Source organism: Apodemus sylvaticus, chromosome 2, assembly GCF_947179515.1.
Source record: "Apodemus sylvaticus chromosome 2, mApoSyl1.1, whole genome shotgun sequence".
Lineage (NCBI taxonomy): Eukaryota > Metazoa > Chordata > Mammalia > Rodentia > Muridae > Apodemus > Apodemus sylvaticus.
In genome coordinates this window covers 179,623,217-179,641,561 of record NC_067473.1, presented here as the reverse complement: position 1 = coordinate 179,641,561, position 18,345 = coordinate 179,623,217, and the positions used below count along the sequence as shown (strand labels likewise).

The window sequence follows — 18,345 nt, the reverse complement described above, 5'->3', positions numbered from 1 at the left end:
TTCTATGACCCTTTTTATTTCTTCAGGTGTTATGGGACTGTTTAATTGATCTATTTGATCCTGATTTAGTTTTGGTGTCGGATATCGGTCTAGGAAACTGTCCATTTCCTCCAGATTCTTCAGTTGTGTTGAGTATAGGCTTTTGCAGTAGGATCTAGTGATTTTTTGAATTTCTTCAGTTTCTGTTGTTATATCTCCCTTTTCATTTCTAAGTTTGTTAATCTGGATACTGTCTCTGTTTCCTTTGGTTAGTCTGGCTAAGGGTTTATCTATCTTGTTGATTTTCTCAAAGAACCAGCTCCTGGTTTTGTTGATTCTTTGTATGGTTCTCTTTGTTTCTACTTGATTGATTTTGGCCCTGAGTTTGATGATTTCCTGCCTTCTACTCCTCCTGGGTGAAATAGCTTCTTTTTGTTCCAGGGCTTTCAGGTGTGTCATTAATCTGTTAGTGTATGCTCTCTCCATTTTCTTTTTGGAGGCACTCAGGGCTATGAGTTTTCCTCTTAGCACTGCTTTCATTGTGTCCCATAGATTTGGGTATGTTGTGTCTTCATTTTCATTATGTTCTAAAAGGTCTTTAATTTCTTTCTTTATTTCTTCCTTGACCAAGGTATCATTGAGTAGAATATTGTTCAGTTTCCACATGTATGTAGGTTTTCTGTTGTTTTTGTTGCTATTGAAGACCACTTTTACTCCATAGTGATCTGATAGGAGGCATGGAATTAGTTTGATCTTCTTATATTTGTTGAGGTCTGTCTTGTGACCAATTATATGGTCTATTTTGGAGAAGGTACCATGAGGTGCTGAGAAAAAGGTATATTCTTTTGCTTTAGGATAGAATGTTCTATATATATATCTGTTAAATCTAATTGGTCCAAAGCCTCAATTAGTTTCATTTTGTCCCTGTTTAGTTTCTGTTTTCCTGATCAGTCCATTGAGGAAAGTGCAGTGTTGAAGTTACCCGCAATTATTGTGTTAGGTGCAATGTGTGCTTTGAGCTTTAATAAAGTTTCTTTTATAAATGGGGGTACCCTTGCATTTGGAGCATAGATGTTAAGCATTGAGAGTTCTTCTTCTTGTATTTTTCCTTTGAACAGCAAGAAGTATCCCTCAGAGTCTCTTTTGATGACTTTGGGTTGAAAGTCAATTTTATCTGATATTAAAATGGTTACTCCAGCTTGTTTCCTGAGACCATTTGCTTGTAAAATTGTCTTCCAGCCTTTTACTCTAAGGTAGTGTTTGTCTTTGACCCTGAGGTGTGTTTCCTGTAAGCAGCAAAATGTAGGGTCCTGTTTACGTATCCAGTCAGTTAGTCTGTGTCTTTTTATTGGGGCATTAAGTCCATTGATGTTAAGAGATATTAAGGAATAGTGATACTACCTATCATTTTTGACGTTATTTTTTAAACATGATTGCTTAACTTCTTTTGGGTTTGATGAAAGGTTACTATCTTGCTTTTTCCAGGGTGAAGGTTCCCTCCTTGTATTGGTGTTTTCCTCCTATTATCCTTTGTAGGGCTGGGTTTGTGGATAGATATTGGGTAAACTTGGTTTTGTCATGAAATATCTTAGTTTCTCCATCTAAGGTGATTGAGAGTTTTGCTGGATATAGTAGTTTTGGCTGGCATTTGTGTTCTCTTAGAGTCTGCATGAGATCTGCCCAGGACCTTCTAGCCATAGTCTCAGGTGAAAAGTCTGCTGTGATTCTGATAGGTCTTCCTTTATATGTTACTTGGCCTTTTTCTCTTACTGACTTTAATATTCTTTCTTTGTTTAGAACATTTGGTGTTTTGATTATTATGTGACGGGAAGTATTTCTGTTCTGGTCCAGTCTGTTTGGAGTTCTGTAGGCTTCTTGTATATTCATGGGTATCTCTCTCTTAAGTTAGGGAAGTTTTCTTCCATAATTTTATTGAAGATATTTGCTGGCCCTTTAAGTTGTAAATCTTCACTCTCATCTATGCCTATAATTCTTAGGTTTGGTCTTCTCACTGTGTCCTGGATTTCCTGGATATTTTGGGTTACAAACCTTTTGCATTTTGCATTTTCTTTAACTGTTGAGTCCATGGTTTCTATGGTATCTTCAGCATCTGAGATTCTTTCTTCTATCTCTTGTATTCTGTTGTTGATATTTGCATCTATGTCCCCTGATTTCTTCCCAAGGCTTTCTATCTCCAAAGTTGTCTCCCTTTGAGTTTACTTAGTTGTTTCTACTTCTGATTTTAGATCCTGGATGGTTTTGCTTAGCTCCTTCACTTGCTTGTTTGTGCTTTCCTGTAATTCTTTAAGAGATTTTTGTGTTTCCTCTTTCATGACCTCAGCCTGTTGACCAAAGTTCTCCTGTATTTCTTTAAGTGTTTTTTTTTGGGGGGGGGGGTTTCCTCTTTATTGGCTTTTGTATTCTCCTAAATGTCTTTCAATGATTTTTGTGTTTCCCTTGCAAGGGCTTCTAACTTTTGATCCATTTTCTCCTGAATTTCTTTAAGTATGTCCTTCATGTGTTCCTGTACCAGCATCATGACCAGTGATTTTAAATCCAAGTCTTGTTTTACTGGTGTGATGGGGTATCCAGGACATGCTTTTAAAGGAGAATTGGGTTCAGATGTTGCCATATTGCTGTGATTTCTGTTAGTGACGTTCCTGCGTTTGCCTTTTGCCATCTAGTTCTCCCTGGTGTTAGTTGGTCTTGTCAATGCTGGACTCACCAGTGCAAGCTGCCTCTTCCCAGGTGGCCTCCGGTGCACAGCTTACCTCTTGCACTGCCTGGAGTCAGGGTGCTGTTGCCCAGGCTGTTCAGATCCCGAAGCAGACACCTGAAGGCTCCCTCCGGGGCCTGCTAGATTCACCAGAGCACACTGACTCCTCCCAGTCAGCCTCCAGGAAGCCCCTCTTGCCTTATGCAGGACCTGGAGATGTGGTGTTGCCACCCAGGCTGATCTGGATCCGGAAGCAGAGAGATCTGAGGGCTCCCACCAGAGGCCTCAGGACTGGAACCTAAGCTCCCTTCCACCAGAGCAAGCTGTGCGCTCCCAGTCTGCCTCTGGTGCACACCAGGTCTCCTGCACTTCCTGGAGACCGAGTGCTGTGGCCCAGGCTGTTCAGATCCCGAAGCAGACACCTGAAGGCTCCCACAGGGTCCCACTGGATTCACCAGAGCATACTGACTCCTCCAAGCCGGCCTCCCAGAAGCCCCTCTTGCCTCTTGCAGGACCTGGAGATTGAATCTGTGGTTTCTACAAAGTTATTTTGGCCATAGATAATTCAAACTTCCATCAAATTTCTATCTGGGTTGTGTAAATATATCAAGATAGGCAGAAACATATAAAGATGGGTGCTTTGTCTTCCCTTCCTCAAAGATTTGGAGGATTTGAATTAGATAGCACACCTACTAACTAACTGGACATCTGATTGTTGGAATATTGAGTCCCTGTAGGTGAGCTAAAATCCTAGGTTTTGTCTAATTCTATGGCATATTTATTACAATCAATGTGTTACCACTAAAGTCTGAGTTAGGAAGAGGTATTGATATGTAGACTCAGCCCTCTCACACAAATGGGAATTGGTTCCAGTATGGCACTTAGTATTCTTTAAAAGTACACAGTATTCTGTGGCTAAGTATTCTTTAAAAGTACACAGTAGAGGTAATTCACTGATTCAGTCATAGCATAGTAATGTAAGTACTTGAATTACCATCGTAAGCTTATGACCTAATAAATGCATACAAAACTTTTGAATTTACTGTCAGTAACACTTGACTATCAAATACTCATGTACTTTTTTGTTTTAATACAGAGTGTATGAAAGAAATTAAATCACTAATGTGGATATATGTACTGTTAGGAAATTTTATACTTGGATCTGGTGAAACTTGTGTCATGCCCTTAGGTATTTCCTACTTAGAAGATGCTGTCAAATCTGAAAACTCTCCCTTATACATTGGTAAGTTTGAAAAATCAGACTTGGAATCATTTTTAGGAAATCAAGTTCTGGTGTCATAGAAATTGATTTTTGATTTGGGGGCTTTGTGGCTTCCAGATGGTGAGCAGAATGCTAGGAAAATGCTGGTGATCAGGATCCTGAAGTGTAGCTCCCCACAGTTGATGACTTCTATCTGGGGTATGGGTAGGAAAGGACTGTTTTATTTAAGAAGCTGCCAATGGGAGTTTGGCCATGCTCCAATGTTTAAATGACCAACACAAATTGGACTTGGATTCCCTGTTTTTCAGATGAAACAAGAGGGAGATATTTGAAAATATTGGGAAGTGAATGAGATCAAGTTTCATTAAGTTAAACTCCCAATTAATCAATAAAAAAATAAGGAACAGTAGTGGAGAAAGCGATCAGTGGTGGAGGTCACCTGTAGTACTAGAAGGGAATCTTAGTATCAGGAAGCATTTGAACAAAATGAGAGGCAGACAGTGTGGAGCAGGAAAGAACTCTGTAGATGTTAGTGATCATGTGAGATGTTAGTGATCATTCCATAGATGGAATCAAACAGCAGGGGGTGTTTGAAAGAATAAGAGAGATATAAGGGGAGATATAAGATGCCAACCATGAATAGATGGTGAGAGAAGAGGATAATAAAGAGAGGAAAGAGAGGAGAAAGAGAGAAAGGTTCAGAGAGCTAAGAAGAGGCCAAATAGTCTTTTTATAGCAATAAAGGCTCATACCAGTACCTAGCTGTTGCTAGGTAACTGTTGGGCAGAGCCTAAAAGGAAATGTTAACATACTGACAATACAATCGCCTATTGACATATCCACAGGTAAACCCAATGTAGACATTAATTCATTATGACCCTCCTCTGGGTAATTCTGTGTTGTGTAAAGTTGACAGTGAAAGCTAGCCACCACAAAGACTCTCTGAAAACATAGATATTGAAGCATCAAAGGGCTTTGTTCACATCATGGCTTTGATTGGACTGCCCATAATACCACAGCCTTGCCTATATTGGAGCCTAGAAGAGCATTTGAATGAAGGCATTTGGTTCAGTCAGCTTTCTTTCCCTTAAATCAATATCTATGTTGGTCATATATAAAGAGAGTAAATATTTTTTACTCACAACTTGGGAGGTTTTGGTTCTATATGACTGGACAGTGTGGCTTGGTGTCCTATCATGAGGCAGGTCATTATGGTAAAAGAAAGTATTGGTGCAGTCAAACCATCTATTTTGTGAATGAGAAGTAAAAGAGAATGGGGGTATAGCTGTACTCCAGATGACCTGAAAACCCATTAACATGCACTGAATGAAAGGGACCCACCAGACTCTAGTGGTGCCCCTGGGAAATAATTCTGTAAGATGAGATTCTGGGGAACATCACGTATTAAAACAATGGGAACTTATTTCTCAATATTTTCAGAAAACAATACAAGTACAGGTTATATACATATGTACATGTAACATGTATGTATAGGAAACATAGACACTGATCTTCATTTCTTTATATGTTGACCATGTAAAACTGTGTGAGGAAGTAATTTATATAGCTCCATGATAGAGTACCCAGCTTGGAAAAGGAAGGAAAAGAAATCTAGGATTTTAAAAAAAAAACTCAACGTTTTTTTTTTTCCAAAGCAAATTCTTTGTGTGGTTATGTAACTTTCTGTCATTGTTTACTTCTAGGGCTGTTAAGAACAGGAGTGGCCATTGGCCCTCTCATTGGACTTAACTTGGGATCTGTCTTTGCAAATGTTTATGTAGACATTGATTCTGTAAATACAGGTAACACATGTATTTTATTTATACTATACAGTCCTCAGAGTGTGGGAGAATGCTCAGGAATGCTAATCTGCTGTCTTCTTGGATTCTTGGTTAGTTATATTATCACATTAGAGATGGTAGATCTTAGAGGAACAGAGGAAAAGATAAAATGCTACCTTCTGCTTCAAAATCCAACATTCTCCAACCACATTTCAGCTTCATGTTGGTTCAAAGATTTAACCACAAAGATTTTTCTCAATGAGGCATTCAGAGTGAATAGTGAAAGGTATATTTCTATTATGTGGTAAGCATCAGTTTACAAAGTTTTCACATGACAGACAGAAATACTTACTGTTGAAAATGTTTCACAACATACTGCTTGATAAAATTAGTTAATTTTCTTAATTAACACACAGAGCATAAAAAATTGGATACCATGCGTGCACGTGTGTGTATGTGTGTGTGTGTGTTTTTGTGTGTGTATATATGTGTATGTGTGTGTGCCTGCTGAAATTAGAGTTACAGGTAGTGGTGATTTCCATGTTCATGCTGGGAACAGAACTCAGGACTTCAGCAAGAGCAACAATAACTCTTTTTCACTGAACTGTCTTTACAGCCTCCATCCTCACCCACTGTGATATTTTGAGACCTTACCACTTTAATAAATTAAAGTTTATTCCTTAAATATTCTTTGAATCCTGTTTCTCACTTTTTAAAATATAGTTTTAACTCCATGTTTAAATCCACTCTAGATACCTCCCTTCTTACTTAATTTTAACTTCACCAAATTGGTCAACCTCAGAGACTTTTGCTAAGGTCTAAATTAGTGTAGAGGGGTGGCAGATGCCAGTAATTTCAGCATTTAAGAAGAAGCCAAGTACTACAAGATAAAGTTCTCAAACTAGAACAAGCACAAATTCTGAATAACTTAAAAATTATATACAAAGTTTATGCTTAGAAGGAATTATGATGATTAATATTATTATACAATTTACACAGGAAAGAATGATGCAAGCTAATACAACAAATGTATTTCTTTACAGATGACCTGACCATAACTCCCAAAGATACACGCTGGGTTGGTGCTTGGTGGATTGGCCTTTTGATCTGCGCAGGAGTGAATATCCTGACCAGCATCCCCTTTTTCTTCTTTCCAAAGACACCCCCAAAGGAAGGATTACAGGATAATGGGGATGGAACTGAAAATACCAAAGAGGAGAAGCACAGAGAAAAGGCCAAAGAGGAAAACCTTGGAATCACTAAAGGCAAACATGGAAACTTTAAACTCTATTTAGTTTAGATGTATCTGTGGTTTATGAACAGTTGTCACTTGTTTGTCATTAAACATCAATAATCAGTTGTGTTAGATGTCACAGACATCTAATCAGTTCCACAGACACCACTGGAAACAAGTGACATAATAAGAAACCGGCATTATCTTAAATTAGTCTTTATGAAAAATTCAATTCAATATGAACACTCAATAAGAAAATATAGTTTGGGGCTGGAGAGATAGCTCAGCCATTAAAGGCTAGGCTCACAACCATAAAATATAAGAAAATATATTTTCTTTCCTCTCTGGGAAATCTCATTTTCCAGAAAATATTAGTCCAAATAGAACAAACACACACACACACACACACACACACACACACACACACACACACACAAATAAGCAGAAATGCAAGCTAAGTATAAAGTGGTGTCCTTTTTACGCTATCATATCGTCTACAAATAGTGATGTCTTAACTTCTTATTCTCCAATCTGAATCGCCACTATCTCTATTTGTTTTCTTATTGCTTTGGCTACAACTACATTGAATATATATGGAGAGAGTGGACAGACTTGCCTTGTCCCTGATTTTAGTGGAATTACTTTGACTTTCTCTCCATTGAATATATTAGTTATTAACTCAATATATATTTTGTTTAGGTATGTACTTTGTATCCCTGATCTCTCTTAGACATTTATCATGAATGTGTGTTGTATATTGTGAAGGCTTTTTCAGCATTTAATGAGATGATGATGTTTCTTTCTTTCAGTTTGTTTATTTGGTAGAGTATGTTGATGGATATTGGACCACCCTTGCATCCCTGGGATGAGCCTACTTGATCATAGTGGAAGATATTTTTCTTGTGTTCTTGGATTCAGTTTGGCTGTATTCTCTACCATACTTTTGAACAGTATCTAATACCAATTCTCCTCAAACTATTTCACAAAATAGAAACAGAAAGACCATTGCCAAATGCATTCCATGAGACCATAGTCACTGTGATACCTAAACCATTCAAAGACTTAAAAAAAGAGAGTTTCATCAATGTTCATAAGGAAAATTGGTCTGAAGTTCTCTTTATTTCTAGTTTGTGAAATAGTATGAGGAGTACTGGTATTAGCAATACTTTGAAAGTCTGGTAGAGGTTGTTATTGCTGTTTGTTTGTTTGTTTGTTTGTTGTTAGATTTTTGATGACTTCATTTATTTCTATATGGGTTAGAGGACTATTTAGATTATTTACCTAAACTTAATTTAATTTGACAAGTGGAAACTATGAAGAAGTTTGCTTCTTTTTGTGCTAGAGCGTCAGGTGGACTGTTAAGTTTCTAGTGTGAGATCTCTCCAATTTCTTTATGAAGGTACTTAGTGGTATGAACTTTCCTCATAGCCCTGCTTTCATTGTGTTCCACAGTTTAAGCATGCTGTGCCTTAGTTTTCACTGGATTATAGAAAGTCTTTAATTGGTAAACTTATTTATTCTTTGACCCCATGATCATTCAGCAGAGAGTTACTCAGAGTCCATGAGTTTTTAGGCTTTGTATTTTTGCTGTTCTTGTTTGGGTCCAACTTCAAATCATGGTGATTTGGTAATAGACAGGGAGTTATTTCAGTCTTCTTGTATCTGTTGAGACTTGCTTTGTGACTAAGTACATGATTACTGTTGCAGAAGGTTTTGTAAGGTACTGAGAATTTTTCAAATGCATTTGCTGCTGTGAAGGGCTTATGAGATGATAAGGTTGTTAGGGCTGCATCATATTTCCTTAGCTATATCTTATATACTCGGTCATAAAGGAGTGGTAGTATCAGCATATGAATTCAAACTTCATGGAAGTGAATCCCTTACATATTCTAAAGGATAAACTAGTCAGTCTCTAGGGAATACAGGGAATAGAAGGAAAGGACAGAAAACTAAGTGAAAGAGTTCAGCCACAAACATAATCTTACCTTCTTAATTTTTATGGCAAAATTGTGGTTTGGGTCTTACATAGGCAGTATATGTCATTTACAAAGCTTACTGAAAACAATTATATAGGACTTTAGCCCCAAAGGGGTAAAGATTTACCAAATTCATTTTGTCACAGCACAGCATCTGAGAGATTTTAGGAGAACTCTAGACAAAAAAAAAAAAAAAAAAAAAAAGCAAGGCCAAGTTTACTTGGTGATCTCTACCTGCTCTTGTTTCAGATTTCCTTCCATTAATGAAGAGCCTCTTCTGCAATCCAATTTATATGCTATTTCTCCTTCTAAGTATGCCCCAGTTCAGTGCATTTCTTGGTTTATTTATCTTCCTGCCTAAATACCTGGAACAACATTATGGAAGAGCATCTGCAGATGCCATTTTTCTCGTGGGTATGTAGTTTCATTATTCCTTTATTAGTACTCTTGCCCCAGGGACATTGTCTTAGCTAGGGTTCTACTGTTGGAAAGTAATAGACAACATAACCCAAGCAACTCTTATTAAAGCCAAATATTTAAAGAGCTGGGTTACACCTTCAGAGTCTCAGTCCATTATCATCATGGCAGGAAGCATGGAAGCATCCAAGCAAACATGGTGCTAGAGGAGGAGCTGAGAGCTCTGTGTCTGGATCGAGCTATGACCAAGAGGCACTGACTCTTCCACACTGGGCAGCATTTCAAAGCCCACATACACAGCGATGCAGTTCTCCCAGCAAGGCCACTGCTAATCAAACAAGACGATGTCGCATAATAGTTCCAATTCATATGGGACAAGCATAGTCAAACCACCACAGACATGATAATAGAATGAACAAGAACAAGATAAAGAGTTAGGTAAAGAGGAATACATGTTCAATCACTGGGATTCTTTGTCTTCCTCCCAGCTCTTCACTCCTTGATTTCAATTCTTGTTCTCCCCTGTTGATGCAGCCACACTCTGCTTTTCTTGTTAGTACACAAAACCCAGGTTTCCTACTTTGCTCTTGAAAACTAAGGATTGCAGACTGCCACCATTTGCATTATCTAGAATTCTTGGAAAGTTCAAATCCCAGTCAGATGTATAAAAATAATATAATGGTGTGGAGCTGCAAAGGATGTTTAAATTATTACAAGCCTGATTCTGGTTTTGTATGAATCCACCCTATGAAGAATTTTCTCTTAAGTCTTCATTTTTTTATCTCTCCTCCTCCACCTTCTTTGATTTTGTGTAGGAAAGAGAGTCAGGGAGTAAGGTTGTTGGATAATACCTACAATGCAAAATATGTTATACATTTATTAAGCAGGGACTCAGGAGCAACCTGCTAAATCAACCAGAACTGATTCAATTTCCCAATATACAAAGTTAAAAGAAATACATGAAACACTTTGTATCATAAATATATGTATGTGTGAACAAGTGAAAGTGTATGAGTAGGTGTTTGTGTGTGTGTATGTGTGTGTGTGTGAATTATACGATGTTTATAACCTTCAGCAAATGATTAACAGTACTAGTTTTTGGTTTTTTTTTAAAAAATAAATTTATAGACATTTGAAAACCTCTTTTTATGTAATATGTGAGTGAATAGGGTTAGGCTCATTGTATATTAGAGCAAAATAAGTTCTTAATAAGATGTATTAAATAAACTCATAGTATGTTTTTATCTGCTCTCTTTTATTGATACTATATTACTTGCAATTTTAGGTCTTTTTATGTTACCTCCAATATGTCTTGGAAATATAATTGGTGGTTTGATTATGAAGAAGTTCAAGATTACTGTCAAAAAAGCTGTATGCATGGCATTCTGGCTATCGCTGTCTGAGTATCTTCTGTCTTTGTTTAAATATATGATGACCTGTGATAATTTCCCAGTTGCTGGTTTAACTACTTCTTATGAAGGGTATGTTGTTTCCTAATCGAGATTGTAATATTTTTTACAATTGCTAGTAAATTTTCTTCATGGAAAAAACCATACCATTTTGTTATGACTTAATAGCAGTAATCAATGGTTATCTTGTATTTTTCTTCCACCCATTAAGTCTATAGCATCTCCCAGACATTGTAAGGTTGTTAAAGATATCTGAGGACTACCCGTAAGGAAGTTAACAATTCAATAGGCATATGTTGGTTGTCATGGTGATATCCTACTCTGCTTTAAAGTGTAATGAAGAAAAATAACCTAATGCATGGTAGCCTAAAGCATTAAAAGTTGACTACTCAAGTCAAAGAACCTTCCTGACTTTCTACAATGGGCTCAAATTTATCATAATTAAATCTAAATATATGGTAAGTCTATTACTCTATGTATTTTTATATGGCACTAGAGTAGTTATATCTCATTGCCCAGTGGGTCTAGATTTTTAGTTTCAAGGAATGTGTGGTCATAATGTGTATTAGCATGGGAAATTTAAATCTTATTTTATGACATTTATATAATCAACCAATAAGGTAAAAAGAAATAGAACATAGACTTATAGGTTCCTTTCAAAAGTTTAGGGAGATTACTCAGTACAAAAGGATTTTCTGAGCATGCAGAAGTGGGGTTACGAGCCCTATAATCTATGTACAGCTTGACATGGTAGAGTATCTGCAATACCACTGCTCCTACAGTGAGCTGAGTGGCACAGACATGAAACCTGAATGTTCATGTGCCTACTAATCTGATATTTGCTGCAGTGAACAACAGGGGACACTGTCTCCAACAAGGTGGAAGATTATCTTCTGACATTCACATTCAGTGTTGCACAATGTACCCCCCCACACACACATATGACTAAAAGACACAGATAAGAGACAGAGAGAGAAACAGAAACAGAGACACAAAAAGAGACTGAAAAAGAAATCAAAACTAAATTGAATTAAAAGGAGTAAAATTATTTTCAAAATTCTTAAGAATTTCAAGATTTGAATAATTTCAAATATAAATCATGAATATACAGATACTCCAGTCATGCTGACACACACACATAGTGTTTGAGAACCAGGATTTGATTGTAGCCTCTAGACACCCACACCTTTTTCTGTTTCAATTTAATTTTCATTGATGAGTACTTTCAGATGAGCATGTGCAATTAGTCAAACACTCTGTTTTGGGAGCTAAACACAGAATCTATCCTATAAATAGAAATTGTAGTTTTTGTTCAAGTAAGCCCTCTTTCATTATTTTCTACCTTGTAAATCAATGAGAGATTAGCTCTCTTCAATTTAGTTCTGACAGAACTGTGTATTCCAATAGAGTAGACAGTTTATGTTTCATTTTGAAGTAAATATAAAAGGCAGTCATGGGATCACTGGAGCAGATAACTTGTGTGTCAAAAACATAGTATAGAGACCACATGTTGATATGTGGATGATTTCTGCTTCTGTTCTGTGGGAGAAGATGAACTCTGTTTCTCTCTGTCTCTCTGTTCCTCTGACTCTGTTTCTCTGTATCTCTCTCTATCTCTCTGTCTCCCTCTTTCCCCCTCCCAATCCCCCTGAATGTTCATGTACATGCACATTCTGAAATGAAGAGATGAAAATAAAGTGCTTGAGTATGATTTTTAGTACCTGTAAAATCATTTTAAATCATTTCAGCCTCCAGCACCCTTTATATGTGGAGAATGAGGTCCTTGCTGACTGCAACACAAGGTGTAGCTGCTTGACAAAAACATGGGATCCAGTGTGTGGAGACAATGCCATAGCTTACATGTCAGCCTGTCTTGCAGGCTGTGAGAAGTCTGTTGGAACTGGTATTAACATGGTAATAATCCCTTCCTTGTTTGGGCTGATGTGTATGTATTGCAATAACATGTACTAAGACCTAAGCCTACATCTGCTAAAAAAAAAAAGTAGTCCTTACTTAAAATAGATTAATATTCTTTGTGAACAATTAAATTTATTCTGTATACAAATATTTGACCTTAAAATTCCATGATGCTATGTAAAACCATGACAGAGTCTTAATATTATTTCATAATTTCAAATAGTTGAAATTATTATTCAAGTTATCTGAGTTAAACTGCTCTAGACAGGTTGGGAAGATAACTCAGCTATAAAGAGCACTTGCTGATGTTTTGGAGGGCATGTTTACTTTCCTGAACATATAAAGTGCAGCTCACAACTTCAGTTCCAGGCCATCTGACACCTTCTTCTGTTTTTATTGTTTAAATAAATTTCCTTCTTTGGGTACGCTACTGTATTTATTAGTAAGCACCTAATTATTCCACCAACATTCTCAGACACATGTAGTTTTAGTGCTTAGTATCAGGTTAAAACAAAACAAAACTATATTTATATATTTATTTTAAAAATCATGTGCAGGCTAGATAGTTGGCTCAGTGATTAAAGCCATTTCAACAAGCCTCACCACCAACTTAATCCTGTGATCCATATGCTAGAAAAAGGGAGCTAGCTTAATGTTTGACTTCTATAAGCATGTGAAGGCATACACATGTCCACATATAGACACACACATTCACACACATGCACATACATACACACACACACCAGAAATATCAAACAAATAAACAAATAGAATACAGCGTTCATTCAGGATAATTGAAATATTCCAAATTTACACTATGTATTAAGAAAATACCAATTATTTAAATCCATGCATTTATATGTAATGATAGAATTCTAAGATAGCAAAAGAATGATGAAAATAAATGGGAATAGGATCTGCTATTTTAATTATTCAGTGTTTTTTATTTAACGGTGTTTGTGCCCGAAACTCTGGTCCATATTCAGACTTGATGAATGATCTTCCTCACTTCAACACACTCGATTTTGATCCAATTGGCTTTGTAGAAAATAATAAAGGCTTAATGTAATTTTTCTTCCTTATATAGGACATTGGGTTTTTTTGTTTTGTTTTGTTTTTTGACAGGTGTTTCAGAATTGCAGGTGCATTCAATCATCAGGAAACTCATCTGCAGTCCTTGGGCTGTGTAACAAAGGCCCCAACTGTGATAACATGCTGAAGTACTTTATAATATTATTAGCAATTGACAGTTTTATCTTCTCAGTATCATCCATACCTGGGTACATGGTTCTTTTGAGGTAATAAGTAACTTCTTCATTTAAATTTGGATCTGTCCTTCTTGATACTGTGTGTCCACACTTGTATGTGCAGGCACGTGTGCATGCACATGACTGTGTCTCTGTCTGTTGTGGGGATGTGCATGGTTTAGGCTCCTGTGATCCTCCAAGAACATAGGTAGGTCGCAACACAATGCTGGGGAATCTTCTCATATTGTTTTTCAGACAGGGTCTCTATTTCTGGTGCTGTGCTACCAGTGTATTCCAGTCTTCCTGGTACCCAAGGTCCCAAGAAATTCTGATTGATCCTCCTATTTCCCAGTGGGAATGATGGGATTGCAGATGCCTGCCACTGAACTGGGCTATTATTTTTTAATATTTCATATATGTTCCTGTGGTCTGGGGATTGAAGTCAAGTCAAGACTTCCTTTCTACACTAACCCCACAGATGTCAATTAAACATATTTTTGGTCACTATTAAATCTTTTTCCCAATAAAGGCACTTGGAATCATGGTTTTGAGGACCTCAATGCTCTAACATAACTTAATCAAGACTCTAAGTACTGCTTTACTAAACACTGCTAAATTTACCAATAATCTGAAGATTTCTGGAATTTCCTTCCTGTCCTTTCCCATTTTCGCTCTTTATAAAGGATAAATGAATGGATGTCTTGTTTCGGAATTTGAGAGTAGTTGCTTAGTGCTTAATTCCTATGACTCAGCTAACTGAGAATAAATAATAAGTATTTTTTACCAAGGAAGTAAATGAATGTTCTGAACAATATTCAACCTTCTAACATAAAGTAAGGAAGTTGCAGCAGAGATGAGCTTCAAAGTTGTTTTTGTTTTGTTTGTTTTATTTTTAGTAGTTGTTCTTTCTAGTTTAGGAAACTTGACACCCACTAACAATGTGAAATAGTTCATCCCTAACTTTCCTGTCTCTATAGAATTTGTAAGCAAAGTTGAGTTAACCATGATGTGTAATTTGTAGAATTTTATCCATATAGACTGGACTAATCTTCACACTTCTCCCTTCCCTTCCATTTCAAACCCCTTCTCTCCTCCTTTTCGAAATCCCTTTTCCCTTTTCTTCTCCTATACTTCTCTCCTTTCATCCTCACTTCTGTTCTTCTCTCTTTTTTCCTCTCCTATCCCATCATTCCCCTACTCCTCTTCCTTCCTTTTCCATCTTACTTTCATTTCCCTGTTTCTATCCAACATACAACTCACTAAAATAGGCTAAATATATGTCCTTATATATTCATTTCCCAGCTGAAAATCTTGTTAATTCCTACAAATGGAGATGTGGTATATGCCTTGTTTTAGTTTGTATGTTGATGGTCAGATAAAGGTACCCAATACTGCTATTAACATGTAAAACTTACTGTTACATGCAAGGGACATTTGGCTGTCACATGTGTCACCCCATCACCTGCCAGGCAGATTCAGCTGATGAAGCTAAGTGGTATCTCCCTTCTCCCTCACTCTTTGATGTGCCTCAGTTGCAAAGCTGCATGCTCAGTTGATAAGGATGATTTTTTTCCTCCTAGATGAGGAGGATCATAGCTGAGGGCACATGAGCAACAGAACTTCGCTGTTACGATCTCCAAACATGCTGGAGAGATGTTCTTATACCTACTGGATGCCTGTTGGCATTTCCATCCCTTACAAGTTCACAATTATCTTTCTGAAGTTTCCACTGGGTATAAAAAATGTGGATAATTGATACTTAAATTATGATTGTTTAAAATACTTTATATATAAGTGAATGTGTGGGATTAGCATATGTGTTTCTGGTGTTTGTATGTGTGTGTGCGTGTGTGTGTGTGTGTGTGTGTGTGTGTGTGTGTGTGTGTGTGTGTGTTTTGCATATCAAGGCATGCATGTTGAAATGAGAAAACAGTTTGCAAGAGTTGGTTTCTTTCCATGATGTGTATTCTGGTTATTGAATTCAGCTTGTTAAGCTTAGTAGCAAGTGACTTTACACACTGTGTCATCTTGTAGGCCCTAACATGTGATTTCTTGATGTAAGAATGGTAAGGCCCTTTCTATTGTTTAATTTCTTTCCTCATTTGTTCTGAATTTAATGATTGTAATATCAATGTTAGATGATATAATGCTACTATTTGCATGCTATCACTACTCTTCTAGTCCTTTATATTTTATTGAAATCTTTCATGGAATTGCTGCCAAAATGAAATTGCAATAGTTGAATGTATTATACATTTCTTTCCTAAAGATGTATTGGTAGGAAAAGACCACATTTTAATAGGACTTCCATATTTCTAATTTATAAGAATATTTTTGGTTTTAATCCTGGATGCTTTATAGGGCCCATTTTGTATGTAATTATCAAACTCATCACCTCTATTTCTGTAGGTAGTACAGGAGAGACAAATGTCTACAGTTGTTAACTTTTAATGTCGTAGCTTACATGATGAATTCTATGTCTGTGAGACCACTTTCACAATACTTTGATTTTTTTTTTTATATAACATGGTTATTTTTTGGTCAATATGATAAAATGCCTGGCAAACAACCTAAAAAAAAAACCCAAATATTTATTTGGTTAGTAGTTTCACAGGTTTGGGTTCTTGGTAGTGGGTGTGGCATGCTGATTCCTATAGCAACCAGAAAACTATTCATCTAGGTTAGCAGGCAAAGACTAACTGTTAAAGGGCTCAGCCTTGATTTAGGTGTATAGAGATCAGAGGACAGCTTTAAGACGTCTTTATTCTCCTTCTGCTGTGTGGGCTTATAAGAAGTAGAGCTGTATCAAAAGCTTGCACATTAGAATCATGAACTACCACTGCCATTGGGAGGATGCTAAGGCAGACATGTATTTACATGATGTACTTTTATGTAAGTGTGTATATATTGTATATGTATATATGTATGCAAGTATTTTTCAGGTGTATCAAGTCTGAAGAGAAGTCACTTGGAGTTGGATTACATACATTTTGCACAAGAACATTTGGTATGAAGAATTTTCCAAACACACCAGACCAATATTAAATATTTAGTAAACCAATTGATTTTCTCTGAATAAAAAAAATAGCAAATATATTGTCAACCCAAATACACCTCTCATGTTAATAGGATGAGATGGGTCATTCTTAAATCAAACATGAATCAACAGGACATAGGATCACAGATTTGGGTCATCCAAATGTCCTGTTCCAACACAGTGATAGTTGGCAAGGTTTGTAGTTAGAGAATAAAGGAATGCATGAGCAAGATTCATGTCAAATATATCTGTGTTGACAACAGGTTGGTTACAGCAAACAGGGAATTCTGTGCTGTAGGCTCAGATGCTATCTGTTGGAATTCTTAGTGTTTGTGTGGATAGACATTAGGGACCATTTAAGACAATACAACCCAAACTACTTCCTATGATAGTCACATGGACTATAAAGCCACACAGATAGGCAATGAATGATAAATAAGAGAGATAAAGGTAATTTGTCTCTGTGTCTGTTATATTACAACTGTCCAAATGAGAATGTCCCATGATCTTGTAGCATCAGTAACATAGATGTATTCTGCCGACTTACCTGAATTTCAGTTTACAAGCCCTTCTGTTGGAACTGACTCCATGTAATTAGACTGAGAATGAAGTTACTATAAAGATGAGAAAAAAGGTTTCATTTATTCTTAAATAACTTACCTTAATTAATTACACCTTTTATTTTTTGTAGATTTAAAAATAAAATGAGAAGAGAATGGTTGTGTTAGACTGATAGAACAGCATCACAAGATATTTCAGAAAATTTGTGAGATTCATGATTATGATGTAGCAGTGAATATTTACTTCACATCTTGTAAATAGTTTGCATTTGTTTTGATCTAGAAAATTTACATCAACTTATAATTCCTAAAAGTAAATTTAGAGCATTTGATGAACTGTTTGGTATATTGATTTTTTAATAGTGAAATTGAAGTACTTTCAAATAAATATATACACATCTCTCTTTTATTTCTTCCAGTCAATGAGCTGTTTTTCTTTTTTTCTTCATTGCAGCTGGCATTCCAGCAACTATTTACATTGGTGCTTTGTTAGATAGTACCTGCTTATTTTGGGGAACTCAGAAATGTGGTGAGAAAGCCTCATGCAGGATATATGATATAAATAGTTTCAGGTAAAGATAACTTTGAAACCTAATTTTATAGTGCATAAAATGTCTCTGTTCCTATCTAGCATGCTCTTGAGTGATAACATTATATTTGCCTTCATTTTCAGAAAGTGTATGGATGAAATAACTTCATTATTTATTTTATATGTTATTTTCCATTATTTCAAAGGGTCTCTCTCTCTCTCTCTCTCTCTCTCTATATATATATATATATATATATATATATATATATATATACACATATGTATATATACACACATATATACATATACATATGTATGTAT

The 18,345-nt window shown here is 36.3% G+C and overlaps 1 protein-coding gene across 2 annotated transcripts in view; it reads left to right on the top strand.

Annotated features, from left to right (window-relative positions):
* Positions 1-18,345, top strand: part of LOC127677742 (solute carrier organic anion transporter family member 1A4-like) — a 68,957-nt gene that overhangs the window by 34,236 nt on the left and 16,376 nt on the right. For both annotated transcript variants that reach the window (XM_052172758.1, XM_052172759.1), the window contains 9 exons: positions 3,792-3,938; positions 5,621-5,719; positions 6,742-6,963; positions 9,158-9,322; positions 10,611-10,806; positions 12,483-12,648; positions 13,777-13,949; positions 16,841-16,905; positions 17,950-18,067. In XM_052172758.1, coding sequence (XP_052028718.1) covers positions 3,792-3,938; positions 5,621-5,719; positions 6,742-6,963; positions 9,158-9,322; positions 10,611-10,806; positions 12,483-12,648; positions 13,777-13,949; positions 16,841-16,905; positions 17,950-18,067 — 1,351 coding nt within the window. The remainder of the gene's footprint in view (positions 1-3,791; positions 3,939-5,620; positions 5,720-6,741; positions 6,964-9,157; positions 9,323-10,610; positions 10,807-12,482; positions 12,649-13,776; positions 13,950-16,840; positions 16,906-17,949; positions 18,068-18,345) is intronic.